Raw genomic sequence first — 16,639 nt, 5'->3', positions numbered from 1 at the left:
CTCACATGTCTCCTCACATGTCTCCCATGCTGTCCTACAGCCCAGACCCCTTCCCCCCTCGGACACCCCCTCCTCACCTGTCACCTGACACAGGTATGGAAGTCTCCTCTCTTCTCCTCTCCTGTCTTCAGCTGCCTCGTGTTAAATAGATGCTATGGGATCTTAGAGCGATGATGTCTGTAATTTCTAAATCTCTCGGGTCTGGACAGTCAATGTATAGTTACTTCCAAATATAAATCTAGGAACTGAATCCCTGTTTTCTCCTTATTCTGCTACGGAAATCCTTTGTTTTTACCGCTATTCTGTCATGAACTGGCCTGATTGTTCTTTTTTATTTGATGACTTGTTTGATCGATTCGATAGGATGAAACTTAAGTTGTGAATGAATCGCGAGCGTCAATGCTTTTCTATGATACTACTGACGACGTATCAGGGTCTTGGGGTTGAAGGGGGTTGTCCCATTTCATAGGGGAAGATTTTCAACCACTACCCCTACTTGTGGCACTGTTCTGAGGGCTTGGCTCAAAAGTGACTCCAAAACGAGCCATAGGGATAGGAAAGAGAACCGGGATTGGGCCTTTTGTCTACTGTTTTCCTTCCTATCCATAACCGGGTCTGACTCCCCTTTCTCAAAACTCCTCGTCCAGGAATGTCTCGGACCCCCCACCCAGCGGAGCTGTCGCCCTACTACCCTCTCTCTCCTGGGGGCATGGGCCACCCCCTGGGTTGGCTGTAAGTAACACACACACACACACACGCACACACTCACTCATCCACTCACTCATCCGCACACTCGTCCTCTCCCCATTTGTGAGCACCTGTTCTGATACACTCTGTCTCCCCCTCTGGTGTTCCCAGGCAGGGCCAGTCCATGTACCCTATTCCTGGGGGAGGGTTTAGACCCTCCTACCCCGCCACTCTCGCCATGAATGCTTCAATGTCTGGGTATGTACCTGCACGTGGTTGGATGTTATTGCTGCCAAAGGAGGCTCTCTGTTAAATGTATTGAATGTGCATGTATGTATGTTTTGATTGACAGCCTGGTGTCCAGTCGTTTCTCTCCCCACATGGTCTCGCCCCACCAGTCGTCCATCCCTCACCCTGCCATCGTCACCACAGCCATCAAACAGGAGCCCAGGGACAGAGACGCCAGCCAGCACGGGTACACACAAACAAACACGCACACACGCACACACACACACACACACCGACTTGGGACATGCTCATGTGTCTTATAGCTGATCAATGCTCATACTTAATCTCTCTCTGTCTCTCTCCCTCTCTCTCTCTCTCTCTCTCTCTCTCTCTCTCTCTCTCTCTCTCTCTCTCTCTCTCTCTCTCTCTCTCTCTCTCTCTCTCTCTCTCTCTGTAGGAAGTGCGTGTCTCCGGCCCAGAAGGAGAAGGAAGAAGAGAAGAGGCCCCACATCAAGAAGCCTCTGAATGCATTCATGCTCTACATGAAGGAGCAGAGGGCCAAGGTAGTGTCGGAGTGTACACTGAAGGAGAGCGCTGCCATCAACCAGATCCTGGGCCGCAGGGTGAGTGTGTGTCTGTGTGTGTGTGTGTGTGTCTGGGTGTTTAAATAATAAATGGTAAATGGACTGACTTGTATAGCGGCTTATTCCAAAGCGCGTTACAACGGCCCCTCATTCACCCATTCACACGTTTGTGTGTCTGGGTGTGCGTGTGCGTGTTTTAACCATCTCCTATCCTTTGTCTACAGTGGCACTCTCTGACTCGTGAAGAGCAGGCGAAGTACTATGACATGGCTCGCAAGGAGCGACAGCTACACTCTCAGCTCTACCCTGGGTGGTCAGCTAGAGACAACTACGTGAGTACACACACACACACACACACACACACACACACACACACACACACACACACACACGCACACGTAGCCTGGATGATCTGCTGACCTGTGTAACATTGGATGTTTGTGTGTTTTCAGGGAAAGAGGAAGAAGAGAAAGAGGGATAACAAAGAGTGTGGCCCGGAGGGTAAGAGACGCATTACAGCACAAACTTCACACACCGCACCACACCACACCACACCACACCACACCACACCACACCACACCACACCACACCACACCACACCACACCACACCACACCACACCACACCACACCACACCAGACAACACCACACACTCGCATTTACATTTTAACCATTTGTGACAGCAGCTGGTGAAAGCGGGAACAAGCCGGCAACCGACCAAATGTTTAGACTTTTTTTATTCTGAAAAATGTAAATAAATGTCAATGTTGTTGAAAATCAATGACACACTCGCTAGTCAAGCGAAAATATTGCAGTGCAATGGATTGGTTGAGGAATCCCCACTACCCTACACTAACTAGCTAGGTAGGAGCCGACATGTTCCCGCTTTCACCAGCTGCTGTCACATTTAGTAGACGCTTTTATAAAAAGCGACTTACAATTAGACATTACAGCGACAGTCTCCCTGGTGGTGGAGTTCCCAGGTGGGATTTGACCTCATGACCTTCTGGTCACCAGTCCAGCTCACTATCCACTCAGCCACCACTAGTTCAACATGACATGTTGTTGGCAACCATTCATCTCATATTGTTTGAGGATACCTGAAAGGCTGATGGAGCGTTGGGCACTGATGTTCACCACTCATAAAACCAGCTGGTCACATTCCACAAACAGTTTTTCCTGGCTGTCCTTTGGACACCACACACTCACCACACAGCACACTACAACATGACTGAGGTTACCAATGAGCCGCAGCAAAAACTGATCAGTGTGTGTCTCTCTCCCCGTCTTTCTGCTTCTCTCAGCCTCTGGAGAACATTACTCTCCGCAGCATCCACAGCCCAAGAAGATGTGTGTCCCCTACGGCTCTCAGGAGAAGCAGAGTGCCTCTCACACACACCTGACTCACACACACCTCTCACAAGCTAGCCCAGCCTCCTCACTGGACTCCCCGGCAACACCAACCACAGCCCTGGCCTCCCCGGCAGCTCCTGCACCCACACACACTGAGCACACACACTCACACGCCGAACACACCCCGACACACACCGAACAAGTCCAGCCCCTGTCCCTCACCACCAAACCCCACCGCCCACAGAGGGACACTTACACACACTCCCAGCCTCAGTCTCACATACAGTCTCACTCACACACACACCTCCCCACGACCAGAACCTCAGGACCCCCCTCTTCATCTCCCTCCTGCTCCTCTTCCTCCTCCTCCTCCTCCTCCCCTTCCTCCTCACACCCCCCCTTCTCTCCCCACATGGGTTACTCTAGAAGCCAGGCTCCTCCCAGCCTCTCTCGTCCAATCCTGTTTCCCTCCGGTTTGGCCCCTCCCACCTCCCTCCACCAATCAGTGCTGAACTCCCACCATGCCATGCTGCAGACACAGCCCCTCTCTCTTGTTACCAGAACTGATCACTGAAGAAAGCCTATGGGGGTGCTTCCTGTTTCACCCTCAACTACAGATCTAAGATCAGATTGCCCTCCCCCATCCTAACCATAACCATAGGAGGATGAACACATATCTGACCCTGTATCAGTGTTTAGGGGTAACCTAATGACCTACTCCTTTTTGTACCTCTCTTTTAAAGGCTGTAAATAAGCTTTTTTTTCAAAACCTTTTTATAGTTTATAGACCATGTTTTATATTAGTATGAAAAGGAAAAAAATATTGGTCAATATTTGACCACCTCTTTCTAAATTGTGTTCAGGAAACAAAATGTCTTTTTTTGTAAACCTTTGTTTAGCAGAATGTTACCTTTTTCAACGCATTTATCTTAATGTTCTACTTATATAAATGACAATTGTATAAAGATTCATTTTTTTAATGAAAAACAAAACAAAAGTGCCCAGTTTTTACGTTTTTGTTATTATTTTTTTTAGTAGTAATGAGTTTAGATATCAGTTTTAAGTTCTTTTGTAAATCCTCCCTTCCACTGTTCCAGTGTTGATAATAAACATCTTATTTCTGAGCCATGTCTCTGTGTTTTTTGAATTTACTCCAGTGTTTGTTTCTGCATCGCTCATAATAAGCCTTCCTAAAATTGTGGTTTTCACTCCTAACAATTTGCCTGGAACTACTCAAGTCTGAATATGATGTGAGTGTGTGTGTGTGTGTGTGTGTGTCTGTGTGTGTGTGTGTGAGAGAGAGAGAGAGAGTGTAGAGCCCTTAGACCAGTGATTGCCGTCTTCTATAGGGGACCTGGTGATTACAGTTCATTTGGCTCGACCACAAACTGTAAGACAGACGTGTGCATGTGATAGAGCTTGTGACTTCTCACCAGTGTTCTACGACCTCCGTGGATCCTGGGGTAGACCACAGTTGGGTGTGACGAGTGTGGGTGTGTTGAGGGTACTTAAAGATAGAATTGTGGCTTAAAGTCTCACCACAGCAGACGTGGTATCCAGGAAATCTGTAAACAGCTTGCAACATACTAACTACATAAATCTCATGTCTCAGACATCGACAGGACAGACAGAGAGACGCGTTGTCTCAAACGACACCCTTGTTCATATTGTCCACATACAGTTCTTCTTCAGTCAAGCTTTACATTGCCTGGTCTGCTGCTCTGTCGCCGTCTAGTGGTCTGAGTCAGAGAGTGCATGATGAATACTAAGGAGGGCTTTTAAGTTACAGGTATCAATCTCTTCTCAAATAGCAGTAGGACAAACAGGAATGGTCATCTCTTTACAATATGAAAAAGATCAGCCAGTCAATCAATTTATATCTTATGTCTAATTGGGACATTTGTCTTGTACGTATAATATTGCATGTTAGGCCTACACGACTTCCATCATACAACAAATAATATTTTTTGTGAGTAAACAAGTTTTAAAATTAGACATTCATCCAACATTTACAATATGAAATGACCTACATGAATCTATATAGTTCAGCATAGATGTATGCTCACTTTATTAGAAACACCTGTCAACAGTCCAAGCTGGTAGAGGTGGTGTAATGGTGTGGGGAATGTTTTCTTAGCACACTTTGGACTCATTAATACCAATCAATCATCACTTGTCGAATTTTACAGCCTATTTGATTAATTGTGCTGACCATGTGCATCCCTTCATGGCCATAATGTAACCATCTTATACTACTATAATGTGACCTTCTACCCCTGCACAGTGGAGAGCATCCTCACCTACTGCATTTGCGTGTGGTTCTCCAGCTGCACAGCCGCAGAGAGGAAAGCGCTACAGAGAGTCGTGAGATCGGCCCAGAAGATCATCGGCGCCCCCCTCCCCTCTCTGGAAGAGCTGTACAACACACGCTGCCTCAGGAAGGCCTCCAAGATCTCCAGGGACCCATCCCACCCTGGGAATGAACACTTTGTTCGGCTGCGCTCAGGCAGGCGGTTCAGGACCATGTTCGCACGGACAAATAGACTGAAGCTCAGCTTCTACCCTAGGGCCATTCAGGCCCTGAACACAGCAAAGACCTAGGTTCTAGGCCCTGGACAATCTAGACAACCTGATGGCAGCTACTAGATTGTAAACATAAGTGCAATATTGAAATACAACTGTGAACATTTCAAACTTGCTAACTGCGACACTTTAAATGAATGTGCAACAATACTAAGTGCAATATGACAACCCTTGTGTACATAAGGTTCAGATATAGGAAAAGTTAGGATATTTATAGCATAGCATAGAGTACAGCACAGTGTTTTATTGTATAGTATAGTAGTATAGTATAGTAGATAGTGTACATAGCCTTTATTTATGTAAACCAGCTCTTTTCCCTTTTTTATTTTACCCTTGGCCCTCTTGTTTTTAGTCTTTTTCCAAGCACCAGGGGAGCCCCCCCTCCTAAATTTCGTTGTATGGTACCTGTACTGTATTAATGACAATAAAGACCATTCATTCATTCATTCATTCATCTTTTAATGGCTACTTTCAGCATGACAATGCACCATGTCACTGTTGAATATCTTGTTGTATATGGATCACGAAAACAATTCTGAGTTTAAGACTATTTATTTAAAGAAAGTACACATGTTACAGAATATATGAGTTGGCTGGAGATCTGGTGGGCTGCGTGGTGAGAGAGAGAGAGAGAGAGAGAGAGAGAGAGAGAGAGATAGAGCTCGTGGTCTGAGAGAAGAGAAGAGAGGGCCCCCACACCCTTATTTATAAACAATAGTATGTAAATACAGTTACAAACAATGGTCCTATCACGGTCACTGTATGGATGCTTGAGGTGTGAAAAGTAGGAGACCCTACAATGATGTCACCTGGCCTAAAAGTCATTCCAGGTTAAAGTTCAGGGCAGATTCACAGGAAGTCATCCTGACATGCCCATATAAGGACACCACTTCCTGAGGCAAAAACATATGGCAATTGAGACAAAGGATGTGTTTACAAGGTGTCATCAACCCCCCTTGTCAGTAGAACAGGCCCATACCATATACAGTCCATGCATGTGTGTGTGTGTAAGTAAAATATACTACATCACAAAGCAAAAGTTGTCTCAAACTGGTTTCATGAACATGACAGTAAGTTCAGTGTTTTGAGAGCGAAGGGAGGTCCTACCCAGTATTAGTATAGTGTTCCTAATAAAGTGTTCGGTGAGTATATGTTTTTGCGTTTTATTATAAAAGTAGTGAATCTAGTGGATGCTCTAGCAAGTGGAGTAATGGATTACAAACTCAGCAAGCCATTTCAGAGAAACCACGTGGTGTGGTGAATGACTAGTCACTAGTGTAAAGGAAATAATTTACTTTTGGTTTCCTGTCATCGTAAACATTTCTACTCAACCAATGATTGCTAATCCATAAACTGCTGTGAGTGTGCATGCGAGTGAGGTGTGTACCTGCCTTTGATAAACTAAGCAGTAAACTGCAGGGTTCGAGTTATGTGGGAGCCAATGGGAGCTGAGCTCCCATAGAGATGGTCTGAGACTCTCTGAGCTCCCATGAAGGCAGTAAAATCAAAAATCTGTGGGGGTCGCTAATAATACATTACCACAACTATTATTTGATCAAAATGTCAATGTAATGAATATTATTTAATTTATATTATAAATATTGTAAAATAAACACGTTTTCCAAAAGAGCTACGTGCACCATTAATCTCCTGTGAATGACAGTAGGCCTTTGACTGCCTGCACTTCACCACCAAGACACCATGGGGCGCAGTAGAATATTGTGCAACAGCAAAAGGTTGATTAATCAGCTGTGCGGTAAACCGTTGGAACACACAGTGCACAGCTGATTAATCAATTAAACCAATAGAGTGAGACAGGATATGTTCATATACCAGTTGCCTTTCAGGAAGTAGTGAGATCGTGCACCTAGCCTATTATTGAGAAGCAAACATTCATTCATTAGCTATACAGGAGTATATACATTTTTTGACCCTCTCCCGTTCATCCAATCTTGGATAAAGAAAGGACATCGGACGTCAGCATCATGGGTTCCAGGACCGCGACCGCAGCCTACTGAAAACAGACCAAACAGGTCTATCTTGTCTCCGTAAAGGTAAGGTGGCTTTTACTTTTTACTAACCTAGTGTACATGTATTTTTCGCTCCTTCTGTATAGCAAAAATAACACAATTATTGGCCGAGATACATGTGTGACTATCTCTTTTATAGCTGTTGTTTCATGTGGGGCTGTTGATGTGGTGAAATGAGTAGCCTGCAGCTGTAGCGTCAGGATATGTTGGTATTTGAGGAGGAGGATGAGGATGAGGATGATGTTTCGGTACCGGTACCGTTTTTAAAGTATCGATTTGTCACCGGTATCGAATAAAACCCAAACTGTACCCAACCCTAACTATATGTTTACATGCCAACTAATTAGCTAATTCATTTCTGTCATTTAGAGCTGAGGGGAGCAACAGAGAGACGGACAACAGGACAGCAACAGAGAGACAGACAACAGGACAGCAACAGAGAGACAGACAACAGGACAGCAACAGAGAGACAGACAACAGGACAGTAACAGAGAGACAACGGGAGAGGAGAGCAATAGAGACAGAACTGAATGCACTGAACTTTTTTTTTTATTCTTTGCATTATTAACACTGTTGTGTTATTGTGTTATTAAAGTGTTTAAGTGTTTTATGGTAAAGCATTATGAGTGGTGTGTGTGCAGGGTGCTCGTGAGTTGTATATTTTGGGGAGGGGGGAGGCTTGTGTATGGGGGCGGGGGGTCCTCACACAAAGGAGTAGCCTAGGGCCACTGACCACCTTAATCCGCTACTGCCTATAGCTAATTAAAACTTGTAAGTCCCATCGCTGTGTGGGCATGATTCGCGCGTGCATGAGAACATTTCGCACTGTTATTTTGGAGACCCCCACAGAGATCAGCTTATAACTCGAACCCTGGTAAACTGGTTTATGGATGTCATTCAGTTAAGTCTCTGGTCAACCGTTTTATGGAGCAGAGAGGTTAAAGAACAAGAATTCATTGAACTCGTAACAGCCAATAACCTTAGAGGGTTAAATGATCTAACAGTTTCTGGATCAGAGCCATCTCTTACGTGGTGGTGAAAGTGGAAGTGAGGCTTGGACCTATCATCATCATCAGTGACTTAGAGGTCATAAAGCCTGTACAACCTGTAGCTGCCCTAAACCCCATCCTACCAGGATATGGTTGAGTCAGAGTCTGGTGTGGTATCGTCATAGATACGGTAGGAGCGTGACTAGTGCCGATGTCACACGTGTTCCATTCCATTCATTCTCCTCCATCCAAGGGAGTGAACCCTCCCCAGGCCCTCCCATCAACCCACCCCAGGACTGAGGGACAGAGAGAACGATGGTGTGAGAAAATGTAGGCTTGAGAGAAATGTAGGAGTGAGAGAATAAGTGTCCCTTCTTCAGCTGGAGAGCTCTACTCAGATTTCACCAGAGCAGAGTCTATTCTCTACATTTATCTACAGGTCAACATAGATGTACAGTATGTCTTATATATTTTATGTCTCTAAAGTGGTGAATCCAGTGCATGCTCTAGCCAAGGAGTAATGGATTACTAAGTCAGCAAGCCATTTCAAAGACACCACGTGGTGAATGACTGGTGTAAATGAAATGATTTAGTTGTGGTTTCCGGTCCTCGTAGAAAGAGAATATTAAGTGTCCCTTCTTCAGCTGGAGAATATTCAGATTTCACCAGAGCAGAGTCTATTCTCTACAGATGAGCACACAGATAGAATATGTTCAGACAGTGTAAGTGTCTCATGCTTCAAAACAGGTTTATGTAAATGTCAAGAACCAGGCATAAGACCAGTTATTATCTCCAGGACAGCAGGGCATCTGTCTTAAAGAGATAAGAGATATCAGAGCAGTAACATGACTGAGGTAACTCCTTTATTGTGTCAGTTGCCATAACTATAGCACCATAACTTTATCTACAAACAAATACATTTTATATTATGTAAACAGTAATACAAGCCATGGCACACACACCATATTTAATACATGTTGTGATCTGTCTTTAACAGGAGAAATGCATCAACTCCCTCAGTGTCTCTTTTCCTGCATCCCTACAGTATATCTGACACACACACACACACACACACACACACACACACACACACACACAAACAAAACAGGGTTAGCTCATAGACTTTTTGCGAGGTCTGTTGTTATCTGTATTGACCAGTTCAGTGTTCAGACCCGTTCAGTGAACCAGTCCCGCCAATCTAACTCGGCTTGGCGAATGGGTACACGTCTCTCGTCAACCGTGATACAAAGCAGGGCATTTCCTTCTTCCCACCATGACCAACACCTTTGGCCTGGAAGTTAAAGGCCACGCGGTGGGAGAGGCGGGTCAGCAGGCGGGTCAGCTCGAGTTCGTGACCCCCCTCCTCCATCAATAGGGTGCAGAGAGTCTGGAGGAACACGGCACCAAGGGGGTTCATAAAGGCACTGTAACCTGAGCGGGGAGGGGGGAGGGACGGAGAGAGATAGAGCCATTATTAGAGAGCAATCCTCTTCATCACACAGAACATGTGGTTCCTCTTCATCACACAGAACATGTGGTTTCTAGTTTGTGTGTGTGTGTGAGAGAGAGAGAGAGAGAGAGAGAGAGAGAGAGGTCAGGGTTCATGGGTTACCTGGTGCGGTGGCATACATCACTGCCGTATCTATGGGAATGGACAGGTACTGCGACAGGCTGTCTTCTATGTAATCGCTTTCTGCTGAATCAGTCTCCACCCCATCATCCAACTCATGCCCCCGACAGGCCTAGAGGAGAGAGAGAGAAAGTGGATATAGCATTAGAGGTGTATTATCTTGTTGTCTACCAGTTCTTCACTATACAGCGCTTCCAAAATACTTAGCTTGGCGATATAGTCTCAGATAAGACAATAGAAAGTGTGAACTATTAGCCTGTATTATCCTACTGCTGACCCTAAAACATGCAGTACGTTTTTATCATTCTACTACATTCTACTACATTCTCTACATTCTACTACATTCTACTACATTCTCTCACACACACTTTCATGACGATGATGATGATGAGGAGGAGAACGAAGATGACACTAACCTGGATGAAGAACAGCTTGCTCTTGCCCTCCATGTGTGTGTTATTGAAGCAGCTGAATATTCGAGACAGTCTGACCGGCTGTCCGTCTGCACCGAACACACACCCCTCCTCACCGTGAGACGAAAAGACGGCCAGGAAACAGTCCTTAACAGGCTGCTGGCTCTCTACACAAACACACACACACACACACTCTCATTTTAACACAAGGAATATACAAGGAAAATAATTCTCTTCTCTATGATACAATTGATGATGGTGACATAATGCAGTCTGATTTCTCAGTCCACTCCAACTAACAATTTCTAATCCATCTCGGTCTGCAGGGCAGGGCAGGGTGCACACACACACATCCACACCCACACCCACACCCACACCCACGCCCACACACACACACACACACACACACACACACACACACACACACACACACACACACACACGCTGTCAATAATTATACATAACAAGGTTCCTGGTTCGATTCCAAACCCTTGAGATATCTTGCATGCGATCCATCCTTCCTGTCACTCTCTATCCTGTCAGAATTCTAAGTCTCCAGTTTTATTTGCTCATTAAACAGGCGTGTCAACTGTTCAGGCTGCACAGTTGTGTCATGTGGTTTTCAACAGGACATTCTGTACACTGTGGTATGGATGTGTGTGTGTGCACATACATGTGATGTGTGTCATGGTTGTTTGTTGCGACATTTTGTCTCCTGACCTGTGAATAATCTAATTAATCACTGGTAGTAAGGCGTGAACAGGTAACACTGGGTAAGAGAGCTAGAACCTGTCCCTCCAGCCCTCTTAATCATCTGTCTGTTATTGAGGAGATAAAGAGAATAAAGTCTCTCTCAGGACCTACTTTTATGGCTGCTGTTGGCCACATGAACAGAATAATCAGCAATAAGAGTCACTGTTTGTGTGGTTTCCATGATTCAGTGGACTCTGACCGACAATTAATAACATTATATAACGTATCTCATACGTATCTCATAGTGTGTGTGTGTGTGTGTGTGTGTGTGTGTGTGTGTGTGTGTGTGAGTGTGAGTGTGAGTGTGAGTGTGCGTGTGTGTGTTACCTTACCTGTCTGGAACAGTGTGTATATCTCTTCAGCTCTGAGGTCGGTGTGTATCTTCACTCTGAAGCCCAGCTTGGTAAGGGTCCGGTGGAGGTTCTTGGTGTCTCTGTTCGCTCCTGGCCTCTTGTTTAGGTTCACCCCGGGTTCAAACTCAGCCACAGACACCAGCACTGCCCGGTTACACTCCTCATCACAACCACCCCTCCACAACGGCATTGTCAGATTAATAGAGAGGTCAGATGCAGTCAAGTCAATTAAGTCACCACTGTCTTGTTCCTCCCAAGGTTTCCTCCTCCTCAGTTTGTCCTTGCCTCTGTTGCCTCTGCTTGCTCTTTGGGGGATTTAGACCCTATAGGATGTGTCTGAGCTAGGGCTGTTTCAGGTGTATTTCTCTTTCTGTGTTACTGAAGCTCAGCCCTACTCTTGTAAAGGGCGATCTCACCTGCATACAGGATAAGACAGGTGAAGCCACACCCCTAACTGCTAAAGGTGGTGCCAGGAATCACATGCGTTGACAGACTCTGTATTAGGTAACTCTGTTCTTTCCTCTAGTCTGCTCATTTCTGGGAAAGGCAGCATCGTGAAACCTTGTTTGAGATCACCTGTATACATACTTACTGTATATGTTACGGTACATGTGGGAATACGGTACATGTGGGAAAACTAGGATTAGGGTTAGGTGCTACGTCCACTTGGTACATGCTGGCATGTCTAGCCCTACCCCTAACCCAGGGGTCGGGAACCCAAAATGTTGAAAGAGCCATATTCATAGCTTTCAGTCACGTGGTTTCTTCCCTAGCAACCACCAACCTGACGGGCAAAAAGTATCATAGCAACATCGCTCAACATGGCTGCTTACTATTTAGACCACCTCACTCATGAAGAACTATCAAGATACACGACGGTGATAGGAGTGGAGGATTGACACCATTCAAATAGTGTTGGATTCCCTGTCTTCTACTCTATCCGGACACGTTGGAATTATTTTCCTAACCCCCGGAGAATCAAAGTTATTGACCTGCAAAGGGTGCCTCCTTGACCGGCTTTTCCCGTGAATAACACCGGTTATGGAGGTGGTACAAACATAAGACTATTATTGCTAAATTCACCATCAGTATACGGTCATTTTGAGCCCTTAACCACCGCGCTGACACCCCGAGAAGATATACTTTTAATATGAAACTCGATCAACCGGGCGTTCACTGGCTGCTGGACGAAACTCCCAACTCCCGCTGTCAGCGAGGCGAGGGAATATTTATATCCGGGAATTCGCTCCTTGCTGTGTCCACGGTGATAGGAGTGGAGGATCGACTCCATTCAAATAGTGTTGGATTCCCTGTCTTCTACTCTATCCGGACACGTTGGAATTATTTTCCTAACCCACGGGAAATCAAAGTTATTAACCCGCAAAAAGTGGGTTTTGCCCGTGGGTTTTGCCTGCAAAAAGTGCCTTTTGCCCGTCAGGTGGGCGTTTCCACTATGCTGTGACGTCACATGAAAGCTATGAATTGGACCAAAAAAACAAAAAACGTATCTGTCTGGAGCCGCAAAAAAATTAAAGCCTTATATAAGCCTTATAATGAAGGCAACACATGCTGTAAGTGTCTATATTAGCTATATTAGCCTACTATCAAAAAAATGACTAGGTAGGCTACAAATACATAATGAGCATTCATGATTAAATGTTTATTTTCGCTGCAGCGCACCCTGGAGAGAATGACGCACCACGTGACTACTCTGCTGTACGACGGTGCTTTAAGTTTAACTTCCATTACAATATTAATGTATTATGTTTCGTTGCATTGATGAAATTATAGAATTACAATAAAGAAATCAAATTTTTGATGTGATTTTTATTTTGAGGATTCGAAAAAACAACAACAAAATGGAACGTGCATAATAGGCCTCCTGTAATTTCAGACCTCCTCATGGAATAAAATGCAGTCCTCTTCAACCCTCAATAATACAATACGAATACAACATATAAGTCTTATATATAATATACAATTACAATCCTCTTCTCTTTTCCCCCTTATCTGGGCAAACAGTGCAATAAAACGCAGCCTGCAGTTAAAACGCAGCCTACAATTATAAACAATAAAACAGCAGTCTTTTGAAAAGGTAAAGTATATTACATTTAAATAATACAGTTTAAGTTCGATTTCTGTGCATTGTCCTCTTCTCTTTAGTTTTCTGCCAATGCCAAGTAAGTCAGTGCTAGAACTGAAGTGAAGTGAACTGAACAGAACTACTAGTCAAGGGTAAAACACAGCAGCATCCTCTTCTCTTTTGACACGCACAATACAACGCAGCCATCCTCGGACCTGAGCAACAAAACACAATAATATCCCTATGTGTCATTCCAAATATATACCGTACTGACAAAAATCTGAAATCACTTTATAAAAACAGCCACTTTGTTACTAAATATGTGCCTATGACAGGATTGTGTTCTTACCCGTTTAATGTGACTTCTGTTTTCGGACCTCACTGGACAGCTTCTCAACATCGGGCATGTAAGATGTAACTTTAATCTTCACGCAGGACTGCAAGCTCTCATCTGTGAGGCGGGTGCGGTATTTGGATTTGATGTAGTTCATGTTTGAGAATATCTGCTCGCACAGGTATGTTGATCCAAATATGGATAATACTCCAAATGCATATTTCTTCATGTTCCTATAACTGTCAGGAAGAGCATTCCATGTTTCAAACACAAGTTTCTCGGGAGGCTTTCAATTTCGCTCCATTTGTGGCTTTGGGCAAGCTGGGCTTTCTGGCGAGTGACGTCTTCAAGCTCGGCTGTCAGACTTTTGAACTTGGACACCGATAAATCTTTGTCAGCTATATCGGCCATTTCCATTTCAAGGTCAGCTTGATTTACTCCTGGGAATGTGTTCAATAAGGACGGGTCAATCTCCAGGGGTGTGACAGGGAAAGATAGTGACATTTTTTCCTTTCGGAACTCGCTAAATCTGCTCCCAAATGCAGTTTGCATATCAACGATAGCGCCTTGTAAATAATCACCGTTGAGTGTGTGATCGTGATGGGCTTCTTTGAACTCTCTCAGGGAGGGGAAGTGAGAGAGCGTGCCTCGCTGTACATGGCCCATCACACACCCGCCGGTTTGTTCGCAACAGCCACCTGCCTGGCACCGTGACTACGGTGGCCTTTACACAATAACAATAGCACCACAGCTATGACGCAAATTTATTCTGCACATTTTTACAGCATTGGAAAACGTTAAGAATGTTTGTGTCATGTTTGTCCTCCTACAGAAACCATCTAAAAAAAAGAAAGAAAAAAAAATCATACATTTTTGAAAAAGCTCCAGGGAGCCACTAGGGCGGCGCTAAAGAGCCGCATGCGGCTCTAGAGCCGCAGGTTGCCGACCCCCGCCCTAACCCTACCCCTAACCCTACCCCTACCCCTAATCCTAACCCTAACCTTAACAGTAGCACCCTAGCACCTAACCCTAACCCTAGTATTCCCACATGTACCGTTTTCCCACATGTACCGTAACATATACCACTATTTACAGCCTCTGGCATCAGGCACTCAAAACAGCTTTGTTCCACAATGTCAGGTTTCATCAAGTTACTCAATTACTTAAAAATTAAGAAGCTCTTATTGTATAGAATAGCCTATAATTTTAAAGCAATCAATGTCTCTGACTTCCCTGTCAACTTCCAAGCTTGGCAAAACAATTGTAAAACAAAACTTGTCAAAAGACATTTTCTAGTGCAAATACAAGGATAAGCCCATTTGTTTTCAGGTTTCCATGTGGTGGTCCTGGCTACCATAAAACATAGGAGACAGTGTAGGAGGCTAGGAGATAAGCAAGTAGACTGCAATACAGCTGTTTCTTTTTTTGAATTTTTTATTTTATTGTCAATGGTCATTGGTCAACAATCGTCATTACATTCAACATATCACAATCAACTCAGTTCCTATGACCAAAGTCTTTTTTTCTTTTTTATATTAAGTAAAGTAAATCAAAAACAAAAACAAACAAATAAAAAAAGAAAAGAAAAAAGAAATAGCGAGTGAACTTGGGGAGCTTTCATCTTACATATGACAGATTAGAATAGAAAATGATTCAAGAAAATAAACAAAATTACATCACCCTCTCATGTTCTTTTAAGAGTGCCGAAAAAACCCTGCCCCCTGTGAGGATCGAACTCACGACCTTCAGATTATGAGACTGACGCGCTACCTACTGCGCTAAGGAGGCATGCAGGCTTGCCTGTAAAAACAGTTATCAACCCTTCTGATGGTCAATAATTATTTTGTAATTTTCAAGGTTTTCAAAAGACAGAAAAGGTACGTTGAAATTAGTGAGGGGCAGACTGGCTAATGCGGCTTGAAACAACACATACACACACACACCCACACCCTTTTACCATCAGGCATTCATCATCCCTCCCTCCCTGTGATCCTCCCTCTCGAATGCTGCATAAAGAGGTCATGAATGAATGAATGAATGGACTTTATGAATGGACTTTATTGTCATTGCTACAGTACAGGTACCAAACAACGAAATTTAGGAGGGGTCATGTCCCTTGTTTGACTGTTTGGCAGTGTTACTTTTGAAATGTCATCCCAAATATTGTAGCGTGCGTGTGTGTGTGTGTGTGTGTGTGTGTACGTTTTATGCCTGTGTGTGTGTGTGTGTGTACGTTTTATGCCTGTGTGTGTGTGTGTGTGTGTGTGTGTACGTTTTATGCCTGTGTGTGTTTCAAGTTTATTGTTATGTGTGTAAGAGTAAAATTCTTAGGCTTCAGTTCCTTACATTGCATTGCAGCACAAGACATAAGGCAATAATAATTCAATTATAATTCAAGATAAAAAAGTGACAGTAGTAGGCCTACAGGACATAAGTGACAAAGAATTATAGGCATAATACAAAAATAAAGGTGACTATAGTACAGGTAAGACGGGATACACTAATGGTGCCACTAGTAATAATAGATAGTTCAGTAGTAAAGTGGCTGTGAGCTTAAGGTTTGGGGAGTCCATATATATGGGATGTGCTTGGGGAGGATAGCCAATTGTCTACAGTAGGC

The 16,639-nt window shown here is 44.2% G+C and overlaps 2 protein-coding genes across 2 annotated transcripts in view; one reads left to right on the top strand and one right to left on the bottom strand.

Moving 5' to 3' along the window:
* tcf7l1a (transcription factor 7 like 1a) overlaps nucleotides 1-3,766 on the top strand; it is a gene marked incomplete at its 5' end in the record, with an annotated part of 10,938 nt that extends 7,172 nt beyond the window's left edge. The window contains 8 exons of the mRNA XM_080528809.1: nucleotides 1-93; nucleotides 648-732; nucleotides 859-945; nucleotides 1,040-1,162; nucleotides 1,373-1,538; nucleotides 1,724-1,831; nucleotides 1,952-2,000; nucleotides 2,803-3,766. The exon at nucleotides 1-93 is cut by the window's left edge and continues 28 nt beyond it. Coding sequence (XP_080384935.1) covers nucleotides 1-93; nucleotides 648-732; nucleotides 859-945; nucleotides 1,040-1,162; nucleotides 1,373-1,538; nucleotides 1,724-1,831; nucleotides 1,952-2,000; nucleotides 2,803-3,425 — 1,334 coding nt within the window. The 3' untranslated portion in view covers nucleotides 3,426-3,766. The remainder of the gene's footprint in view (nucleotides 94-647; nucleotides 733-858; nucleotides 946-1,039; nucleotides 1,163-1,372; nucleotides 1,539-1,723; nucleotides 1,832-1,951; nucleotides 2,001-2,802) is intronic.
* A 5,885-nt stretch (nucleotides 3,767-9,651) lies between these two features.
* On the bottom strand, nucleotides 9,652-11,792 carry casp17 (caspase 17, apoptosis-related cysteine peptidase; the record flags this gene model as incomplete). Its single annotated transcript, XM_080529508.1, has 4 exons — nucleotides 9,652-9,884; nucleotides 10,066-10,195; nucleotides 10,500-10,663; nucleotides 11,582-11,792. 4 exons carry the CDS (start codon nucleotides 11,790-11,792, stop codon nucleotides 9,652-9,654), a joined length of 738 nt encoding a protein of 245 aa, XP_080385634.1.
* Between the last annotated feature and the right edge of the window lie 4,847 nt (nucleotides 11,793-16,639).

Source organism: Nansenia antarctica (assembly GCF_963989245.1).
Source record: "Nansenia antarctica genome assembly, chromosome: 4".
NCBI classification, from domain to species: domain Eukaryota; kingdom Metazoa; phylum Chordata; class Actinopteri; order Argentiniformes; family Microstomatidae; genus Nansenia; species Nansenia antarctica.
Note: the sequence above shows the minus strand (reverse complement) of the source record. Positions and strands in the feature narration are given on the sequence as shown.